The sequence below is a fragment of the Haliotis rubra genome, unplaced genomic scaffold (assembly GCF_003918875.1).
Source record: "Haliotis rubra isolate DU_JTF1 unplaced genomic scaffold, ASM391887v1 Scf1068, whole genome shotgun sequence".
Classification (NCBI taxonomy): Eukaryota; Metazoa; Mollusca; class Gastropoda; order Lepetellida; family Haliotidae; genus Haliotis; species Haliotis rubra.
Window position 1 is genome coordinate 66,917 of NW_025764968.1, and position 20,010 is coordinate 86,926.

Genomic DNA, 20,010 nt, shown 5'->3' on the forward strand with positions numbered 1-20,010 from the left:
ATCCCACATCATTCTACCATCCAATCCCACCATCCCACATCATTCTACCATCCAATCACACATCCCACATCATTCTACCATCCAATCACATCATCCCACATCATTCTACCATCCAATCACACCATCCCACATCATTCTACCATCCAATCCCACCATCCCACATCATTCTACCATCCAATCACACCATCCAACATTCTACCACCCAATCACACCATCCCACATCATTCTACCACCCAATCACATCATTCTACCATCCAATCCCACCATCCCACATCATTCTACCATCCAATCACACCATCCCACATCATTCTACCATCTAATCACATCATCCCACATCATTCTATCATCCAATCACACCATTCTACATCATTCTACCATCCAATCACATCATCCCACATCATTCTACAATCCAATCACACCATCCCACATTCTACCATCCAATCCCACCATCCCACCATCATTCTACCATCCAATCACACCATCCACCATCATTCTACCATCCAATCCCACCATCCCACCATCATTCTACCATCCTATCACACCATTCATTAGCATTCTACAATCGAATGATCTTTCTACCATCCTATCACACCATCTATCAGCATTCTACCATCAAATGATCTTTCTACCATCCTATCTCACCATCGCAGCAGTACCCTACCATCCTATCTTCATTCTACCATCTAATCTCACTGTTCCTTCATTATTCTACCATCCAATTTCACCACCTCTTCATTTTCCTATTCAACCTCACCATCCTTCATCATTCTATCCAATCTCAACATCCTATTTTCATTCTTCCATCCAATCTCAGCATCACTTCATCATTTTACTTTCCAATCTCACCATCCCATCATTCTACTATCCTATCTCACCATCCCACCATCATTCTACTATCCAATCTCACCATCACTTCATCATTTTACTATTCTATTTCACCATCCCTCATCATTCTACTATCCAACCTCATGTCCCTTCATCATTTTACTATCCAACCTCACCATCCTATTTTCATTCTTCCATCCAATCTCACCATCATTTCATCATTTTACTGTCCTATCTCACCATCCCATCATCATTCTACTATCCAACCTTGCCATCCTTCATCATTCTACTATCTTATCTCACCATCCCACCATCATTCTACTATCCAATCTCACCATCACTTCATCATTCTACCATACAATCTCATCGTCACTTTATCATTTTACTATCCAATCTCACCATCCCATCATTCTACTATCCTATCTCACCATCCCACCATCATTCTACTATCCAATCTCACCATCACTTCATCATTTTACTATTCTATTTCACCATCCCTCATTCTACTATCCAACCTCATGTCCCTTCATCATTCTACTATCCAACCTCACCATCCCTTCATCATTCTACCATCCAATCTCACCATCATTTCATCATTTTACTGTCCTATCTCACCATCCCATCATCATTCTACTATCCAACCTTGCCATCCTTCATCATTCTACTATCCAACCTCACCATCCTATTTCCATTCTTCCATCCAATCTCACCATCACTTCATCATTCTACCATCAAATCTCGTCACTTTATCATTTTACTATCCAATCTCATCATCCCTTAATCATTCTACCATCCAATCTCACCATCTCTTCATCATTCTTCCATCCAATCTCACCATCACTTCATGATTTTGCTGTCAAATCTCACCATCCCTTCATACTTCTACTATCCAATCTCACCATCCTATCTTCATTCTACCATCCAATCTCACAGTTCCTTCATTATTCTACCATCCAATCTCACCATACGTTCATCATTCTACCATCCAATCTCACCATTCCTTCATCATTTTACTATCTAATCTCATCATCCCTTCATCATGCTTCTATCCAATTTCACCATCCTTTCATACTTTTACTATCCAATCTCACCATCCCATCATTTTACTATCTAATCTCACCATCCCTTCATCATTCTACCATCCAATCTCACCATCCCTTCATTATTCTACCATCCAATCTCACCATCCCTTCATCGTTCTACTATCCAATCTCACCATCCCATCATCATTTTACTATCTAATCTCACCATCCCTTCATCATTCTACCATCCAATCTCACCATCCCCTCATTATTCTACCATCCAATCTCATCATCCCCTCATCGTTCTACCATCCTATCTCACCTTCCCATCATTCTACCATCCAATCTCACCATCCCATCATCATTTTACTATCCAATCTCACCATCCCTTCATTCTACCATCTAATCTCACCATCCTATTTTCATTCTACCATCCAATCTCACCATCCCATCATTCTTCTTCCAGCCAATCTCACCATCCCATCATCATTTTACTATCTAATCTCACCATCCCATCATCATTCTACCATCCAATCTCACCAGGCTATTTTCATTCTACCATCCAATCTCACCATCACTTCATCATTTTGTTGTCCAATCTCACCATCCATTAATCATTCTACCATCCACCCTCACCATCACTTCATCATTCTACTATCCAATCTCACCATCACTTCATCATTTTACTATCCTATCTGACCATACCATCATCATTCTACTATCCAACCTTGCATACTTCATCATTCTACTATCCAAACTCACCATCTTATTTCTATTCTTCCATCCAATCTCACCATCCCATCATTATTCTACTATCCAATCTCACCATCCCATCATTTTACTATCAAATCTCACCATCCTACCTTTGAATCTGACCATCCCTTCCTCATTCTACTATCCAATCTCACCATCCCTTCCTCATTCTATCATCCAATCTCACCATCCTTTCATCAGTCTACCATCCAATCTCACCATCCCTTCATACTTCTACCATCCAATCTCACCATCCCTTCATACTTCTTCCATCCAATCACATGATGTGGAAATGAAGCCACTTAGCTCTGTAATTTACCTGAACTTTGTTATTTACCTCGTAATGGATCAATGTCATATTAATGGAGAAATTATGCACATCAAGATTCTCTTGTAATGATTTCCACAATTCTATGTGTGCAGAACTCTATTGTGAAAGGAGAAAAACACAGGATCAATGAACAATCAATAAATTTAATTTAAACACAGACATTTAGACTTACAACAGAAAATACATTGGGTAAAATAACTGACATCAGCAATAAGTAACAGGCACTGTGATTTTTCTAAGTGCACTCACAACTGTCCAGAATTTGGTCACTGCCAAATGTCTTGTGACAGGCATACGCGTTCTTGACTTCAGTGTAGTTTATGAAGCTGGCACTAATTTAATGTGTTTCCAGACACGCATCACAGGTTTGTGATCTCAGGAAAAAAATGTCCTTCAAGTCCAGTGATAGTTGAATTGCCATTAGTTGCAAATGTATCTAATTGAAAAATCCACATGTAGAACATCCCTGGATATATCAGTAAATTAAGTAAATATATCAGTAAACTTGACATTAATATATGACATCTGAAGATATTCAAACAGTTATTCTGTGATGAAAATAAGTGCTAATGATAAGTATGCAATAAAGCTTATTTTCTAACTAGAATTATGTAAAACAAACACATGCAACTATTTACATTTCAGATATAATTTAGATTTATTTTCTTTTGGGATACATGTTATCAATCCCTGCCTTTGTGTTATAGAAAAAGATCCATTATCAAATGCATAGTTTAATGCATTTATAAGGTATCTGTGCAGATTTAACCAAAACAACTTGTGAATCCATCAGGGCCAGGACTTTTTTCATTTTTCATATTTTTTTAGTGCATTAAGTACTTCATCATAACTCAATTTACCTTCAAGAGATTTGGAAGTGATATCATCTAGTCATGGAATTGGCGTCTCTGTAAAAAGGTTTTCTAAGTCGATTTGTGTACAGTCTTCTCTTGTATATAAATGTTCGTAATACCTTTTTACTTCTTGGATAATACCATCTTGTGTGTTTAATACAATTCCATCTCTATTTTCAAATTTTGATATGGATTTATTAAGAAAATATCTGGCTTCTAATTGTAAAAAATATTTGGATGGTTTTTTCCCCTTGCTGTATCCATTTGGCTTTAGATCTTATAAAGGAGCCTTCAGTCTTTATTTTTTTAGATTTTCTAATTCGAATTTAGTTTCCTAAATTTTTTCCATTAATATGGGTTTTTTCAATTTCATCATTTACTTTGCCTAATTAAATTTCCTAACCATTTAAATCTTCTAATTTGGCTTCTAGAGCTAGATTTTTCTTTTTACGTGTTTATGAATAATATATTGTACTTCCCCCATATGTTCAACAGTAACATTTCCCATAGCAGTTGATCATTTAGGGTAAAACTATTATCTTCTTTGTTTGTATTATCTTTATATTGTTCTAGGGTATCACTGATAGTTTTGTTTTACAAGATCTACATACTCTTTGTCTTTGAAAAGAGAATTGTTTAATTTCCAGAACCCTTTTCTTCTCTGCACATCAGATAATGATATAGTAAGTGATATTATGGAATGGTCAGAATGTATGCTTGGAACATTGTGCAAAACAATGTCACCATGTACATCTTCTAGCTGATGGTTTATCTCTAGCCATGGGTTTTAAAAGCTAAAGCATCTATGGTCTCTAACAATTTTTGTCTCGCTTTTGGATTATTTATATGTTTATAGTGATGTGAAAATAAGTGCTAATGATAAGCATGCAATAAAGCTTATTTTCTAACAAGAATTCTGTAAACCAAACATGTGCAACTATTTACATTTTAAACTTCCATTATGCAACATATGGTTGTAATCGTGATAAATCCAACCTTATTACCTTCTTTTGACATTGATATAACTTGATATAACAAAATTAATTACTTGCGAGAAGAATGTCAGAAACTTCATATGACAACATTGAAATGTCATAATTCATGGAAAACTAATTCAATTTAAAACCATCATCTACAACATCTTAAGATATTCAATAAAAACAAGTGCTAAAGATAAGTATTCAAATAAAGCTTAATTTCTAGATATATGTTAACCAAACACATGTGCATGCAAACCAAAAGTATTACATTTTCAGGTGCAATATGCAGGTTGTGCAACAACAGTGTTGAGATCTTGATAAATCCATTTCAAACCATCATCTACAACATCTGCAGATATTCAAACAGTTATTCCATGATAAAAACAAGTGCTAAAGATAAGTATTCAAATAAAGCTTAATTTCTAACTAGAATTATGTTAAACAAACATGTGCATGCAAACCTAAAGTATTTACATTTTTAAGTGCAATTATGGAACATATATATGTAGGTTGTGTGACAACAATGTTGATACCTTGATAAATCCAAAATTATTACCTTCCTATAACATTGATATAACTTGATATAACACTGTAATGATGTGAGTCATAACACGTCATACAGTTGCCAATTCTAAGGATATAACATCCCAAGGTACAACAGTGAATTGATGCCTTGATAAATCCAACATGATAACTTTCATATAACATTTATAACTTGATATAACAAAATTAATTACTTGCTAGAACAATGTCAATAACTTCATATGACAACATGTGAATGTCATATAACATGGAAAACTAGTTCCATTTAAAACCATCATCTACAACACGAAATGTCATGTCAGTTCTAACAGAACTCAAGAAAAAAAACTATAACAGGTTGAGTTAAAAACACATCCAAACTTCAATCTTTTTTCTTCTGAGTTGTTAATTCAAATTGTAGCTAAATCTTCTGACAGTCAAATTGTCAGAGGTGTTTGGGATGTCATGGTCATTGACAGAAAGCTGGGTGTTTAATTCTCCCGCTCCCTGGACACAGTCGCCACACACCATCCAATTGCCAAACTTGTATGTGAAACATCTCTTGGCATAATGGGTAATTAAAATCTCTTAAAAATTGACATAAACAAAACATCTCCAGATATCCAAAATGTTTTCCCATGGCACAAACAAGTGCAAAACATACTTAAACAACTTTCCAACTGCAGTTATGCTGCACATAGATGTGAGTTTGGCAACAAAAACAACAGTGTTGATGATGGCGATGGATAGCAATACCACAAAAAGGATGTTATCCATCTTCTGAGCATCCAAGTTGTGGAGTCTACCTTTCATCTTGGACACCTCTGAGGCGTTATCCCCCTCTGTCTTGTCTGCCACAGTTGAAACTCTCTCGTGATCTCCCTGGAGTTGGTTGTTCCTGATCCTGAGGGTTGTTGTGACAGCCAGGAGCGCCAGGAAGCTTTGAAGGAGGATACAGATGAGATAGATCATGATCTTTGGAACTCTGGTGGATGTCCTTGGCATGATGTCGTAGACAAAGTTGAGGAACACAGCATGTGACACAAAGATGGAAACAAGAAAGGATACTTTCTCTCCGGAATCTGCAGGAAGGATGAAGACAAACGCATTCATGATGGAGGTCAAGGCCATTGGAATAATGATGCTTAACACATAGAAGTGACTCTGTCTCTTCAGGGTCAAGGTCACTGATTGGAAAGGATATCCCTTAAAGAATGCAACTCCACTTGTCATTTGTATCACTGTCCATTCAGAATCGTTCTTTACAAGTGACATGTATTCAAAACTTGGCAATGGGATTTCATTCAATTTGATATAATTCCGATACGAATCAAAGACAAGTTGACATTTCTGTTCATCAAAAGGAAACTGAAAGGCATCAGTTACACATATGGTCTTGAACTTGCCTGTGTTTGTGACCGAACACCAAGTTGTCTGTTGTAAATTACTACTGTTGGCCTTCATCCAATGAAAAGCATCCACACAAAACCATGAGGTTTTGTGTGTGACTGCTGAAAAGGATGGATATTTAACTTTATATAGAGACTGGTTTAGAGTGTTTGAACAAACTTAATGTTAGCTCACCTGTTCCTCTACACTTTGTGCCTCAGAAAAATGAAGATTTCACCTTCTATAAGAAAAGCCTGTCAGTCTTATAGAGATTTTATTCCTTTTGTCAGTTTTATTCATTCTTCATCAGTTTTTGTGTGTAGACAAAAGTGAAAGTACATTTATGAGTATCTGTTCCACTCCTGATTCTGAATTAACCCTGTTCCTCTACACTTTGTGCCTCAGAAAAATGAAGATTTCACCTTCTATAAGAAAAGCCTGTCAGTCTTATAGAGATTTTATTCCTTTTGTCAGTTTTATTCATTCTTCATCAGTTTTTGTGTGTAGACAAAAGTGAAAGTACATTTATGAGTATCTGTTCCACTCCAGATTCTGAATTAACCCTTGATGATCAATACTTGTGAATCTGATTTGCTGGTGGATTTTACTGCTGATGCTTTAGACATAGGCACAGGTGGGATATCATTAACCAGGTGAGCTATAAATTTCTATTTGTGCTTGTTACCCAGAGCATGTGAGTGTATATTTGTATTGATAATGGCAGTATGTGATTGCATTTGCTTGGTACTTGTTAGAATTCTGAAATAACACACAAAACCTCTCTCATGTTTGCTTGAACATTCATAGTCCTAAGTCTGAACTAAACTTAATGACTCATTATCGTTAAATGTGTTTCACATCATAAATAAGCAGAATGTAATGGAAGGCATACAGTCACATATTGATTATAGGTGTGGTTGGGAATAACAGGAAATGGACTCAGGTTTACATACTGATGTCATCTATAACGAGGGGGATTATGATCAAACAACCTTAATATAAGTAAATACTACAAATGGGATGATGATGGAAACGGGCTGAGTCTGTTCTGTACACATAATGGTTAAATGCTGATGTGAAATTGTTTATATACATAAAGACAAAAGTAAAGCACCCCTAGTATTTTTTCAGAAGTTTTATGAACTGGCTACAATTGAGTTTTTTTTTTAAGAAGCAATGTTTAAAAACGTTCGTAATTTAAGCATGACTTTGCAAAACAACTGATTTTGTGATAGGAAAGTATACCCTTCACAAGTATGGTCCTGCAAAGAAAAACAGACAACAAAGTGTGTTAAATTAGTCTGAAAAGTGTACTTTCACCCATTTGCTTCACAACTGAACTGTTTAAAGTCAATATCTTGTGTATCCACCTTGTGCACTGATGACATCTTCCATCGTGTGTTGCATACCACCAGTATACCTCCTTATGTCTTGTATGGTCACATTCCCCATTCCTGGTGTAAGGCAGCTTCCAACTGTTGAATCATTTGCAAAGGAGGATCATAGGGTTGTACTCGACGACCAATGAGGTCTCAAATGTGCTCCAAATGGTTGATGTGAGGACTCATGGCAGGCCATGATAACCTCAGTCCACAGCATTGGTCTCAAGAAAAGCTGTCACAGCACGAGCTCGGTGAGGTCTAACGTTGTCATCCATAGAGAACAGTCTCATTGCAAGGGGATGGTTGTCGATATGAGGCACAACAACTGGATCAAGCACCTCCTGCTTGTAGCAATCGCCTGTTAGGTGACCACAAATTGTCACCAAATCTAGTCATGTGACAAACAACCCCAGATCATAATCGAACCACCACCACCAAAAACAACTGTTGGCAGGATGTTCCTATGTGCCAATGCTGTATTTAGCCGCGGCCATACTCTCACCCAACCATCAGTAACATGCAGTAAAAATCTGCATTCATCCGACCAATGAACCTTGCACCATGTCCTTAGATTTTACCCTCTATGCGCAAAGCACCATGCTAATCTGAGTCTCTTGTGGTGATCTTGCAGTAGGGGTGAAACGGTGTTCGTAGAACCGACTACTCAGTAGAACCGAAGTACGCTGCCATCAGTTCGAGTATGCCTTAGTACAATAAAAAAAATTGGTATTTTTCGTTTTCGGACCGTCATTTTATGAACCTTTTAAAACCTTTTCTAAAATGTCTAAAAATCGAATCATATTGTCAAAATCTATCTAGGTTTGGCTCTTGTCAATTTTCTGCATTATCATCATATCTCATATACCCAACTGAAATGGACCGAACCGAAGCTTTGTACCGCAATATGTACCGTGGTAAGAGCATACCGTTTCAACCCTATCTTGCAGTAAGGACCTTGTGATAGGTCATCTGGATCTCAATCCAGCACGTCTCAGGTGATTTCGAACAGTCATGGATGACAAACGACGGTTGGGTAAACAGATACCCTTTAAAACTGTACTTGAGGCAAATGGATTAAGTCTTACCAATGCTCTGTCCTCGCGCTTATTAGTCTTAGACGGTCTCCTGGGTCGTGGTCTGTCCTTCACATGGATTGTTTGCAGGAATTTCCTCACCAAACGGCTGATTGCAGTGAAGTGAATGTTCATTTCACGCCCTATTGCTTTGTGAGACAAACCAGCATTACGCATTCCAGTCACTTGCCAACTTTGTGCTTCTGTCATCCTTCTTCGAGCCATGGTCTCATAGAAATAATGTACACATGAAAACACAAAGTGGAACCTCAAATCATTTGGCTACAGATCTTACCAGAACATGGCATCGGTCAATTGGAATTCCCTCCCTGATGAACTTAAGCTGTCTCCAACCCTTGAAAACTTTAAGCGTCTACAAAAAGTTCTATGGACTTCAATAATGCCTTATTGATTGTTAGTGCTATGAACATACCTAGTGTGGAGTTTGGCGCTATATAAATGGACACATTATTATTATTATTATTATTATTATTATTTATTAAAACTTTCAGAATAAATACTGATTTCTGGCATGTGCGCATACTGCATTTTGAGAAAATCATGCATTGCTTTCTTGCGATCACTCTCCGGATGTTTTTGAGCGACAAACCTGACTAACTGTCACAGAATCCTATAGCAATCGTACCATTTTAGACACAACATGAACCTTACAGCACTATTATTTACCATTGCAAACCTTTTGTCAGTTACAAAAGGGGGTGCTTAACTTTTTTCCTTATGTATACATATCATGCACATGCTTTTGAGGAATGTTTTTGTGTTTTCTAATTTTTGCCTTTATAATTCAGATTATGTTTCAGTTGAGGACAGGGTTTGTCTTTTGAGCTGTCAACTGTGACCTGTCCAATATTTCTATCTGAAACTTTGAAAGCCCATCAAGTTCAAATGAGGGAAAATGTTCTTTCTTTTGCCAAACACATGCCTGCTTGCTTACTTATCACATGTTTAATCTGGAGTGTCTGTGAAATATCTTGAAGATATATCTTTCAAGAAGCATTTTGAGGATAATGTATTAATGACATTTTTCTGTTATTGTAGAAAAATGTCTTTTATGAATTGGATTGCAATTCAGTATCCTATAAAATATTCTTTTCTTTTCAGTAATACACTGAATATATACAACATAGTTCACTTGTACTCTATTTATAAAAATACAACAAGACTATTGTACCTAGTTTCTTGGTCATTCTGTCATCCTATCTCACCATCCCATAATCTTTCTACCATCCTAGCTCACCATCCCTTCATCATTCTGTCATCCTATCTCACCATTCCTTCATCATTCTGTCATCCTATCTCACCATCCCTTCATCATTCTGTCATCCTATCTCACCATTCCATCATCATTCTGTCATCCTATCTCACCATCCCATCATCATTCTGTCATCCTAGCTCACCATCCTTCATCATTCTGTCATCCTATCTCACCATTCCTTCATCATTCTGTCATCCTATCTCACCATCCCTTCATCATTCTGTCATCCTATCTCACCATCCCCTCATCTTTCTACCATCCTAGCTCACCATTCCATCATTCTAACATTCTATGTCAACATCCCATTGTTGCATAATGAATACTCCCTAAGAGTCTGTACACAATGACTGGTCCATGGGCAACGTGCGTCTGTGTAGGCCAAAACCAACATGGAGTAAAGTGTTCGTCTCCCACCACAGTTTCATGTTTTCTGAGTCTTCCTAGGACATCTCCAGACATGACATATAACTTAACATGGTGTCAGAAGTGAGTACGCCTGACAAACTTTACAAATTGTTGTGCATTACTGACTGAATATCTTTTGATTGAAAGAGCCGAGACGCATGTGGTTCAGTGTCACCTAAATTCGATAGTGGAGAGCATGCGATGTTTTGTGTGACAATATTGAATCTGTGACTAACGGAGTTTCTGTGAATCGGATTATATTGCTAGTCGTGAGTAATATATGGATAAGCGAAACTACTGCTACTACTACTCAATCATGGCTGATGAAAGTGGAAATATTCCTTCACCTCAAGTGAATCATGTACCTATGAACATTCCTTTGCCTCCTAAGCTTGATCTGAAGGGTGATTTGACGAGAAATTTCATAAAGTTCAAATGAATGTGGGGAAACTATGAGCTTGCTTCTCGAACAAAGACAGATTCTGATGAAGGCAGATCAGCTACACTGTTAACTTGTATTGGTTCTGAAACTCTAGACATATTGGATGGGTTGCAGTTCGACAGTGAAAATGATAGGAGGAAAGTCGAGAAAATATTGGACAAACTAGAAGCTTACTGCATTGGCGAGACCAATGAAACATGGGAACGGTTCAATTTCAACAAGCGGAATCAAGAACACTTTGAATCTGTTGATACTTATGTAGCAACACTTAGAACTCTAGCTAAAACATGCAATTATGGAACACTTGAAGATAGTCTCATCAGGGATCGAATGGTGATGGGCATTTGTGATAACTCCACTCGCAAGAGGCTGCTGCAGTCTTCGAACCTATCACTGAAAGATTGTATTGACATCTGTAGGTCCCATGAGAGAGCAGCTGCTAGACTAAAATCTCTATCAAACACTGAGGATGTGCAAGCTATCAGTAAAACTAGAGGTTACAAAAAACCCAAAGGAAAGGAAACTAAACCTGGATTGACTACCAGAAGTGATCAGTCTCTACAGTGCAAATTTTGTGGACGCAGTCATGTGTTCAACAGGAAGGAATGTCCAGCATGGGGAAGAATTTGCAACAAATGTAAACGACCAAATCATTTTGCTTATGTGTGCCAGTCGAGTCAAGCCAATGTTCAACTACTGAGTGATGAGGATACTGAGGATGAATATATTTTATCAGTGGATGTTGAAAATGTGAACAGTGTTCAATTACACGGTGAAAGTCAACAGTATTTACGGAAGATTTTTGCTGTCCTCCTCATCAAGGAAACTGAGGTCAAATTTCAGTTAGATTGTGGATCTACTGTCAATGTGTTGCCAGAGACTATCTACGCTAATGTGTTTCAGGATCCCCACCTGGAAAAGTTGGAAACACAGGTCAATACTACTCTTCGAATGTACAATGGAGTGAAATCTCAAACTGTTGGCAAGTGTGAAGTGACTGTCAAAAATCCCAGGAATGAGGGTGAATACACCATTGCATTCTTGATAACGAGGGACAGAGGCTCACCACCAATACTTGGTGCAATAGCTGTTCAACAAATGCAGCTAATCACTGTGAACTTTGAGAACATTTTCCAGATCTCAGGTAGTGGAGATGTTTCTACAGAGTTAGCAAGATTGGATCTGACGGACATAATCCATCGTTACAAGGATGTATTTGAGGGAGAGGGCACACTTGATGGTTTGTTGCGTTTTGAAGTAGATGAGACTGTGACACCAGTCCAGCTACCATGTCGTAAGGTTCCATTTGCCTTACAACAGAAACTCAAGGCTGAACTTGAAAGACTGGCTGATCTGAAGATCATCACCCCTGTGAATGTTCCTACTGACTGGATCTCTGCCCTACTTGTTGTGGTCAAGAAACAGGGTACTGACAAGATAAGGATTTGCATAGATCCTAAACCACTGAATCAAGCTCTCAAGAGGAATCATTATCCAATAAAGACAATTGATGACATTCTGCCGGAATTATCAAATGCTAAGTGCTTTACTTTAGCAGATGCTAAAAATGGATTTTGGCATATCCAACTGGAGGAGAAAAGCAGTTTCTTGACAACATTTGAAACACCTTGGGGCCGTTACCGTTGGCTACGAATGCCATTCGGGTTGTCACCAGCACCTGAGGAGTTTCAGCGCCGTTTGAATGAGGCAATATGTGGCTTGGATGGAGTACGTGCTGTACATGATGATGTTCTGATCTATGGTGTTGGAGACACTTATGAAGTGGCTGAAGCTGATCATGATGAGAAGTTGTCCAAGTTCCTTGATCGATGCAGAAACAGAACTATCAAATTGAACAGATCCAAACTGAAACTGACCGAGGTGCCTTATCTGGGACATGTCGTAACCTCGGATGGATTAAAGATTGATCACATGAAAGTTGAAGCAATCACAAACATGCCCACACCAACGGATAAGCAGGGTATTAAGCGCATTTTAGGGATGGTGAACTTTGTTCAGAAATTTGTACCCAACTTGTCTGAAGTGACTGCACCTCTGAGGGATCTGTTGAAAAGTGATGTGAACTTCAGGTGGGATGAGCAAGTTCATGGCAAGTGTTTGGAAAAAAATCAAACATATTCTGTCTGAACCACCTGTACTGAAGTACTTTGACAATGACGCTGAGACAAGCCTTCAGTGTGATGCATCACAAAATGGACTGGGTGTTTGTCTGATCCAAAATGGTCAGCCTGTAGCATATGCATCTCGATCTTTGACCAGCACTGAGAAACAATATGCTCAGATAGAGAAAGAAATGTTGGCGATTGTCTTCGGGCATGGAACGATTTGAACAGTATGTCTATGGATGGAAGGTCGTCGTGGAATCGGACCACAAGCCATTGGAGTCAATACTGCGCAAAAGTCTGTTGTGTGCTCCGAAGCGTCCCCAACGCATGATGTTACGACTTCAGAAGTACGATTTTGAGGTCATCTACAAGAGGGGATCTCAAATGTTCTTTGCTGACACTCTGAGTAGAGCATATCTTCCACATGTGAAACATACTGAGACTGATGACGGAGATGTGTTTGCTGTTGATGTTCGATGTCAGATAGCGCTTGACGTTGAATCCATCAACATGGTTGAGTATGTGCCAATATCTGAGGAACGAATTGACCAGTTACAAAAAAGCAGCTGTGGAAGACAAATCAATGACGATACTGAAGGATCTGATTCAGGACGGCTGGCCAACGTCGTCAGATGATGTGCCATGGTGTGCCAGGGTCTTTTTCCCCTTTTGCGATGAGCTCTCTGTTCAAAACAGCATAGTGTTCAAGGGTGAACGTGTTGTTGTGCCAGTCAGTATCCGCCCTGGCATCATGGAAAGAATTCACTACAGTCACTTGGGGATACAAGGTTGTATCAGAAGAGCCAGAGAGTCTGTGTATTGGCCCAATATGGCCGCTGACCTCGCAGATTTCATCAGCAAGTGTGATACTTGCAATACGCTGCAACAGGATCAAAGTCGAGAGCCATTGGTCAGTCATGAAATACCTAGTCGTCCATGGGAGAAACTAGGGTGTGTTCTTTTTTAGTTTGATCAAAAAGATGTTTTGATCACTGTTGACTACTACTCGGACTATTTTGAGGTTGACAGACTGCATGATAAAAGGGCACCTGAAATCATTAAAAAGTTGAAATCCCATTTGGCGAGGCATGGACTTCCCAATCAGATTGTGTCAGACAATGGACCTCCCTTTCATTCTGAAGCTTTCCATACATTTGCAACAGAGTATGAGTTTGATCATATCACTTCATCACCCAGGTACCCACAGTCGAATGGGAAAGTGGAGAGTGCTGTGAAGATCGTCAAGAGACTCATGAGTAAGTCTCAGCATGCACAGTCAGACCCCTTTCTGGCCCTATTGGACTTAAGAAATGTGCCGACTGGACGGTGTAGGCAGCTCGCCAGTTCAAAGGTTGTTTGGGGCAGAGCGAGAACGGCTACCAACGTCAAGTCGATTGCTGCAGCCAAAACTATTGAAAACGCCCCTGCCGCACTTTCCAGCAAGAGGTCCAAACAAGCTTACTACTACAATCGTGGTGCAGCTGAACTGTCAGAACTGAGAGATGGAGATGTAGTTCGGGTGAAGCCATTCAGTCGTGACAAAAAGAAATGGAAGAAAGCTGTCAGAGAGAACAGCAAGTGGATGTAATGATCGTATGACATGCGTACAGAAGATGGAAGATCTCTTGAGGAGAAATAGACGCCATCTAAGAAAATCTCAAGAGGCTGCCCCTGAGACTAAAGATGTCGAACTGGATTTGGAAGAGCAGAGAATGGATGAAAGGTCAATGAAAGAGTTTCAGTCAACTGTGAACTCTCACGGTAACACTCCTGTGAAAACCCCTGTGAAAACTCCTGTGAAAATTTTGAAAACTCCTGTAGACTTTGATGTGAACACTCCTGTGAACACTCCTAGGATCATGGACAGTTCTGTTCATGGCACAGCACCTGGTCATGAGATCAGAACGAGGAGAGGCAGGGTGCTCAGACCACCACCCGGATACAGGGACTTTGTGCCTTAAAAAGAAAAAAAGGGAGGAAGATATGACGTGTGGTCCTGCTTATCAGCAAAGACTTTTAATTTCTCAAGAAAGAGAGATAGACTTTAATTTGTTCATTTTAACTTGTTTAGCATTTGTTTAAATTGTTTGCTGGGATAGTGTGTTAATTGCTATCTTTACTTTTCTAAAGAAAGGGAGATGTTGCATAATGATTACTCCCTAATAGTCTGTACACAATGACTGGTCCATGGGCAACGTGCGTCTGTGTAGGCCAAAATTAACATGGAGTAAAGTGTTCGTCTCCCACCACAGTTTCATGTTATCTGAGTCTTCCTAGGACATCTCCAGACATGACATATAACTTAACACCCATCATCTTTCTACCATCCTATTACATGATTCCATCAGCATTCTGCTCCATTCTACAATCTTTTCTCACCATCCAATCAATGTACCATTCTATCCCATCACCCCACCATCATATTACATCTAATCGCACCATCCCACCATCAGTCTACCATCCTATCTCACCATCCCACTATCATTCTACCATCCTATCCCACTATCATTCTACCATCCTATATCACCATCTTTCTACCATCCTATCACTCATCATCATCATTCTACCATCCTACCTCACCATCCCATTATTCTACTATCCTACCTCACCATCCCATCATTCTACCATTCTATATCACATCCCAGCAGTATCCTACCATCCCCACATCATTCTACCATCCAATCTCACCATCCCATCATCATTCTACCATCCAATCTCACCATCCCATCATCATTCTACTATCCAATCTCACCATCACATCATTATTCTACCATCTTATACCACCATTCCACCATCATTGTAACATGTCCATTGAAAGCTTTGCTGGTGTTACCATTGGCAGAATGGATTGTCTGGTCAGGCTTTGTGACCAGGTTGATAGTGAGTAATTATACCTCACAGTAGCCATCCTGACTCTGCCTCATCAACAGCTCTTAACTCTGTTGACATGTCCCGGTATTCACCATTATTATTATTATATGTAAGGAGCTTTCAGTGGGCACCGCATGTCATCACAGTTTGTTGACAGGAGGTGGAAATGAAGCCACTAATTCTAGGGCTACACTATGTTCCGGGCATTCCAGGCATGTGTGTTCTCCGGCATCTCACGGCCCTTTCAAGTTTTGCCATGTTCGGCCTTGTTTGTTTGGCATTTTGGCATAGTTGTTTCACCCTTGCCTCCCAATTTGACCCGGTTCTCACAGGAAGCTAGAGTGTGCGGTAGCCGATTCATCCCGTTCCATCACGACGCATCCAGGCGTATGACCGTTTACAGGGCCAGCGAGATACGGCCTGTTGCGTTCTCTGGCTTTCCCTGATCACTGCAGCTGATGCTGGCCTTCTTGCTGACGCAAGGACTTGATGTACGCCCCCAGCAAACATACATACACAAAATCTTCTTCATGCTGCTCTTGTGTCTCAGGATACAATGGCTGCCATTGCTTGGAAGGCCTTATTTTCATACCATGGGCACAAACCTGCTCCAAAGCCGGCGTCTATGTTTCATCTGTAGAAAGCCCGTTTTTCCCAACAGTCCATCACGGATACCGTGATAGACCGTGAGCAAACTTAACTGGACCAAGCAAAACTTCACTTTGGATGGAAAAAATGACTCAAATCCCTTGGCGCACTATGTTTCAGGGAAACGGGTCTGCCATGGCCACTGGAACAAAGTGTAACCCCAGCATTAGCTCTTTGTGCCATATAATGGAGCATGTCATACTGATGGAGAAATTATACACATCAAGATTGTTAGGTGATGATTTCCACAATTCTATGTGTGCAGAACTCTGCAAAAGACCGGAGAGGATCAATGAACAATCAATACATTTAATTTAAACACAGACATTTAGACTTACAACATACAGAGTTAAAATACATTGGGTAAAATAACTGACATCAGCAATAAGTAACAGGCACTGTGATTTTTCTAAGTGCACTCACGACTGTCCAGTATTTGGTCACTACCAAATGTCATGTAACAGGCATCTGCCTGTTCTTGTCTCCACTGTAGTGTATGAAGCTGGCACTGATTTAATGTGTTTCCAGACACGTATCACATGTTTGTGATGTTAGGAAATGTCCTTCAAATCCAATGATAGTTGAATTGCCAATGGGTGCAAAACTATCTAATTGCAAAATCCATATGTAGAACATCCCTGATATATCAGTAAATTAAGTAAATATATCAGTAAACATGACACTAATATATAACATCTGAAGATATTCAAACAGTTATTCTATGATGAAAATAAGTGCTAATGATAAGTATGCAATAAAGCTTATTTTCTAACTAGAATTATGTAAAACAAACATGTGCTCGTGCAAACCATAACTATTTACATTTTCAAGTGCCATTATGCAACATATGGTTGCTTGCAGACAGTGTTGAGATCTTGATAAATCCAATATTATTGCCTTCATATGACATGGATATAACTTGATATATCAAACTTAATTACTTGCTTGAACAATGTCAATAACTTCATATGACAACATGTAAATGTCATATAACATGGAAAACTAATTCCATTTAAAACCATCATCTACAACACGAAATGTCATGTCAGTTCTACCAAAGCTCAAGAGTTAAAAAACACATCCAAACTTCAATCTTTTTTTCCCTCTGAGTCAAATTGTAGCTAAATCTGCTAACAGTCAAATTGTCAGAGGTGTTTGGGATGCCAACGAATACATGGCCATTGACTATCAGATAGCTGGATATTCAATTCTCTCGCTCCCTGGACGACATTAGAGGATTTGATCGCCACACTCGATCCAATTGCCAAACCTGTATGTGGAACATCTCCAGGCATATCAAGATATCCAAAACATCTCCTGATATCCAAAATGTTTTTCCTTGACACAAACAAATGCACAACATGCATGAACAACTTTCCAACTGAAATTATGCTGCACATAGATGTGAGTTAGGCAACAAAAACAACAGTGTTGATGATGGCGACAGATAGAAATACCACAAAAAAGGATGTTATCCATCTTCTGAGCATCCAAGTTGTGGAGTCTGCCTTTCATCTTGGACACCTCTGAGGCGTTATCCCCCTCTGTCTTGTCTGCCACAGATGAAACTCACTTGTGATCTCCCTGGTGTTGGTTGTTCCTGATCCTGAGGAGTGTGACAGCCAGGAGTGCCAGGAAGCTTTGAAGGAGGATACAGATGAGATAGATCATGATCTTTGGAACTCTAGTGGATGTCCTTGGCATGATGTCGTAGACAAAGTTGAGGAACACAGCATGCGACACAAAGATGGAAACAAGAAAGGATACTTTCTCTCCGCGGAATCGGCAGGGAGGATGAATACAAAAGCATTCATGATGGAGGTCATTCAGATTCTTTCTTTATATATGACCCATATTCATAACTGGATATTGGGAGAACATGCAAGGTGATATAATTGCGATAAGTATTGAAGATCAACTCACATTTCTGTTCATCAAAAGGAAACTGAAAGGCATCAGTCACACATATGGTCTTGAACATGTCGCTTGTGTGTGCCAAAACATGGCCATCATGTTGTCGACTCATAATGAAAGATTTGGATGAGAATAGAGACACGTCACTCACAGAATTTAATAAGTTAATTTGTGGGAGCCATACTTGATGAGGCTGAATATCAATGCTACCATTATAAAGTGACTTGTTCCAGGACAGACTAGGATCAGTCCAGTTTACTGTAATCACTCCAGTGAATGTTAGAAGTTGTTCCACAGAATTGAGGTCCAATATAGCTCCAGGTGAAAACCTAATAGTAACGTTAACCGTTGAATGTCCAGGAGGAAATGGTGGATCTTTAGCTCTTGTGTAGTTGATGGAATTCCGTATTTCAGTCAATGTCTCTCCCATCTGTAGGCATGCCACGAGATTTGTGAGAAATATCCAGGACAGATAGAAATACATTGTCACTGTCAACTGGCTTTGTTTCTGAACAAACGAGCAGTTAGTGTGAAGGTCAGACACTCAACTGTAGTGTCGTTGGTAATTTGGTGTTAAATGTACAAGAGTTACTGTCTTCAACTTCTCTGTGTTTGTGACCGAACCCAAGTTTTCTGTTATAGCTTCCTACAGTAGGTATGTCTCCAGTGAAACCATCAACATAGAATCAAGATATCCTGTTTGTGACTGCTGAAAAGCATGGATATTTAACTTTATATAGAGACTGGTATAGAATGTTTGAACAAATGTAATGTAAAAAAATATAATCAAGTCATCTTGGTTGTTAGCTCACCTGTTCCTCTAAACTTTGTGCCTCAAATAAATGACAAGAAGATTGCACCTTCTGTAAGAAAAGCCTGTTAGTCTTATTGACATTGAAATCCAGTTTTAATGTTTAGACAAAACTGAAAATGCTTTCGTGAGTATCAATTCAGCTTCCATTTCTCCAACTAACAGGCCTACCAAAAAACAAATTCCCACTGTGCAGAAAAACGCAGAAAAGCCAACATTAATCGTTGAAATAGCAACGTAAACATATTACCTCACTACTGAAACCGTGATAACAGCAACGAAAGACTATGAAACTGCAACATTTTTATGTCAGCGAACTTTGACCTCTACTGCGCAGGCGCATTACGCTCCGCACTTCTTTCCAATTTCCGAGCAAGCGTGAATCG

At 39.2% G+C, this 20,010-nt stretch overlaps 2 protein-coding genes across 2 annotated transcripts; one reads left to right on the forward strand and one right to left on the reverse strand.

The window, feature by feature from the left end:
- Nucleotides 1-5,582: 5,582 nt before the first annotated feature.
- On the reverse strand, nt 5,583-6,520 carry LOC124279251 (CHRNA7-FAM7A fusion protein-like). Its single transcript, XM_046715070.1, has 2 exons — nt 5,952-6,520; nt 5,583-5,586 (listed from the first exon to the last, which is right to left on the reverse strand). The coding sequence occupies exons 1-2, from the start codon at nt 6,518-6,520 to the stop codon at nt 5,583-5,585; spliced, it is 573 nt and encodes a 190-aa protein (XP_046571026.1).
- A 4,731-nt stretch (nt 6,521-11,251) lies between these two features.
- On the forward strand, nt 11,252-13,402 carry LOC124279260 (uncharacterized protein K02A2.6-like). The gene has a single exon (XM_046715081.1). The coding sequence runs from the start codon at nt 11,252-11,254 to the stop codon at nt 13,400-13,402; it is 2,151 nt and encodes a 716-aa protein (XP_046571037.1).
- Nucleotides 13,403-20,010: the final 6,608 nt, after the last annotated feature.

What these genes read in the sequence shown, in the direction of transcription:
- LOC124279260 (XM_046715081.1), top strand. Translation starts at nt 11,252, where the DNA reads ATGTGGGGAAACTATGAGCTTGCTTCTCGAACAAAGACAGATTCTGAT.
- LOC124279251 (XM_046715070.1), bottom strand. Translation starts at nt 6,520, where the DNA reads ATGACAAGTGGAGTTGCATTCTTTAAGGGATATCCTTTCCAATCAGTG.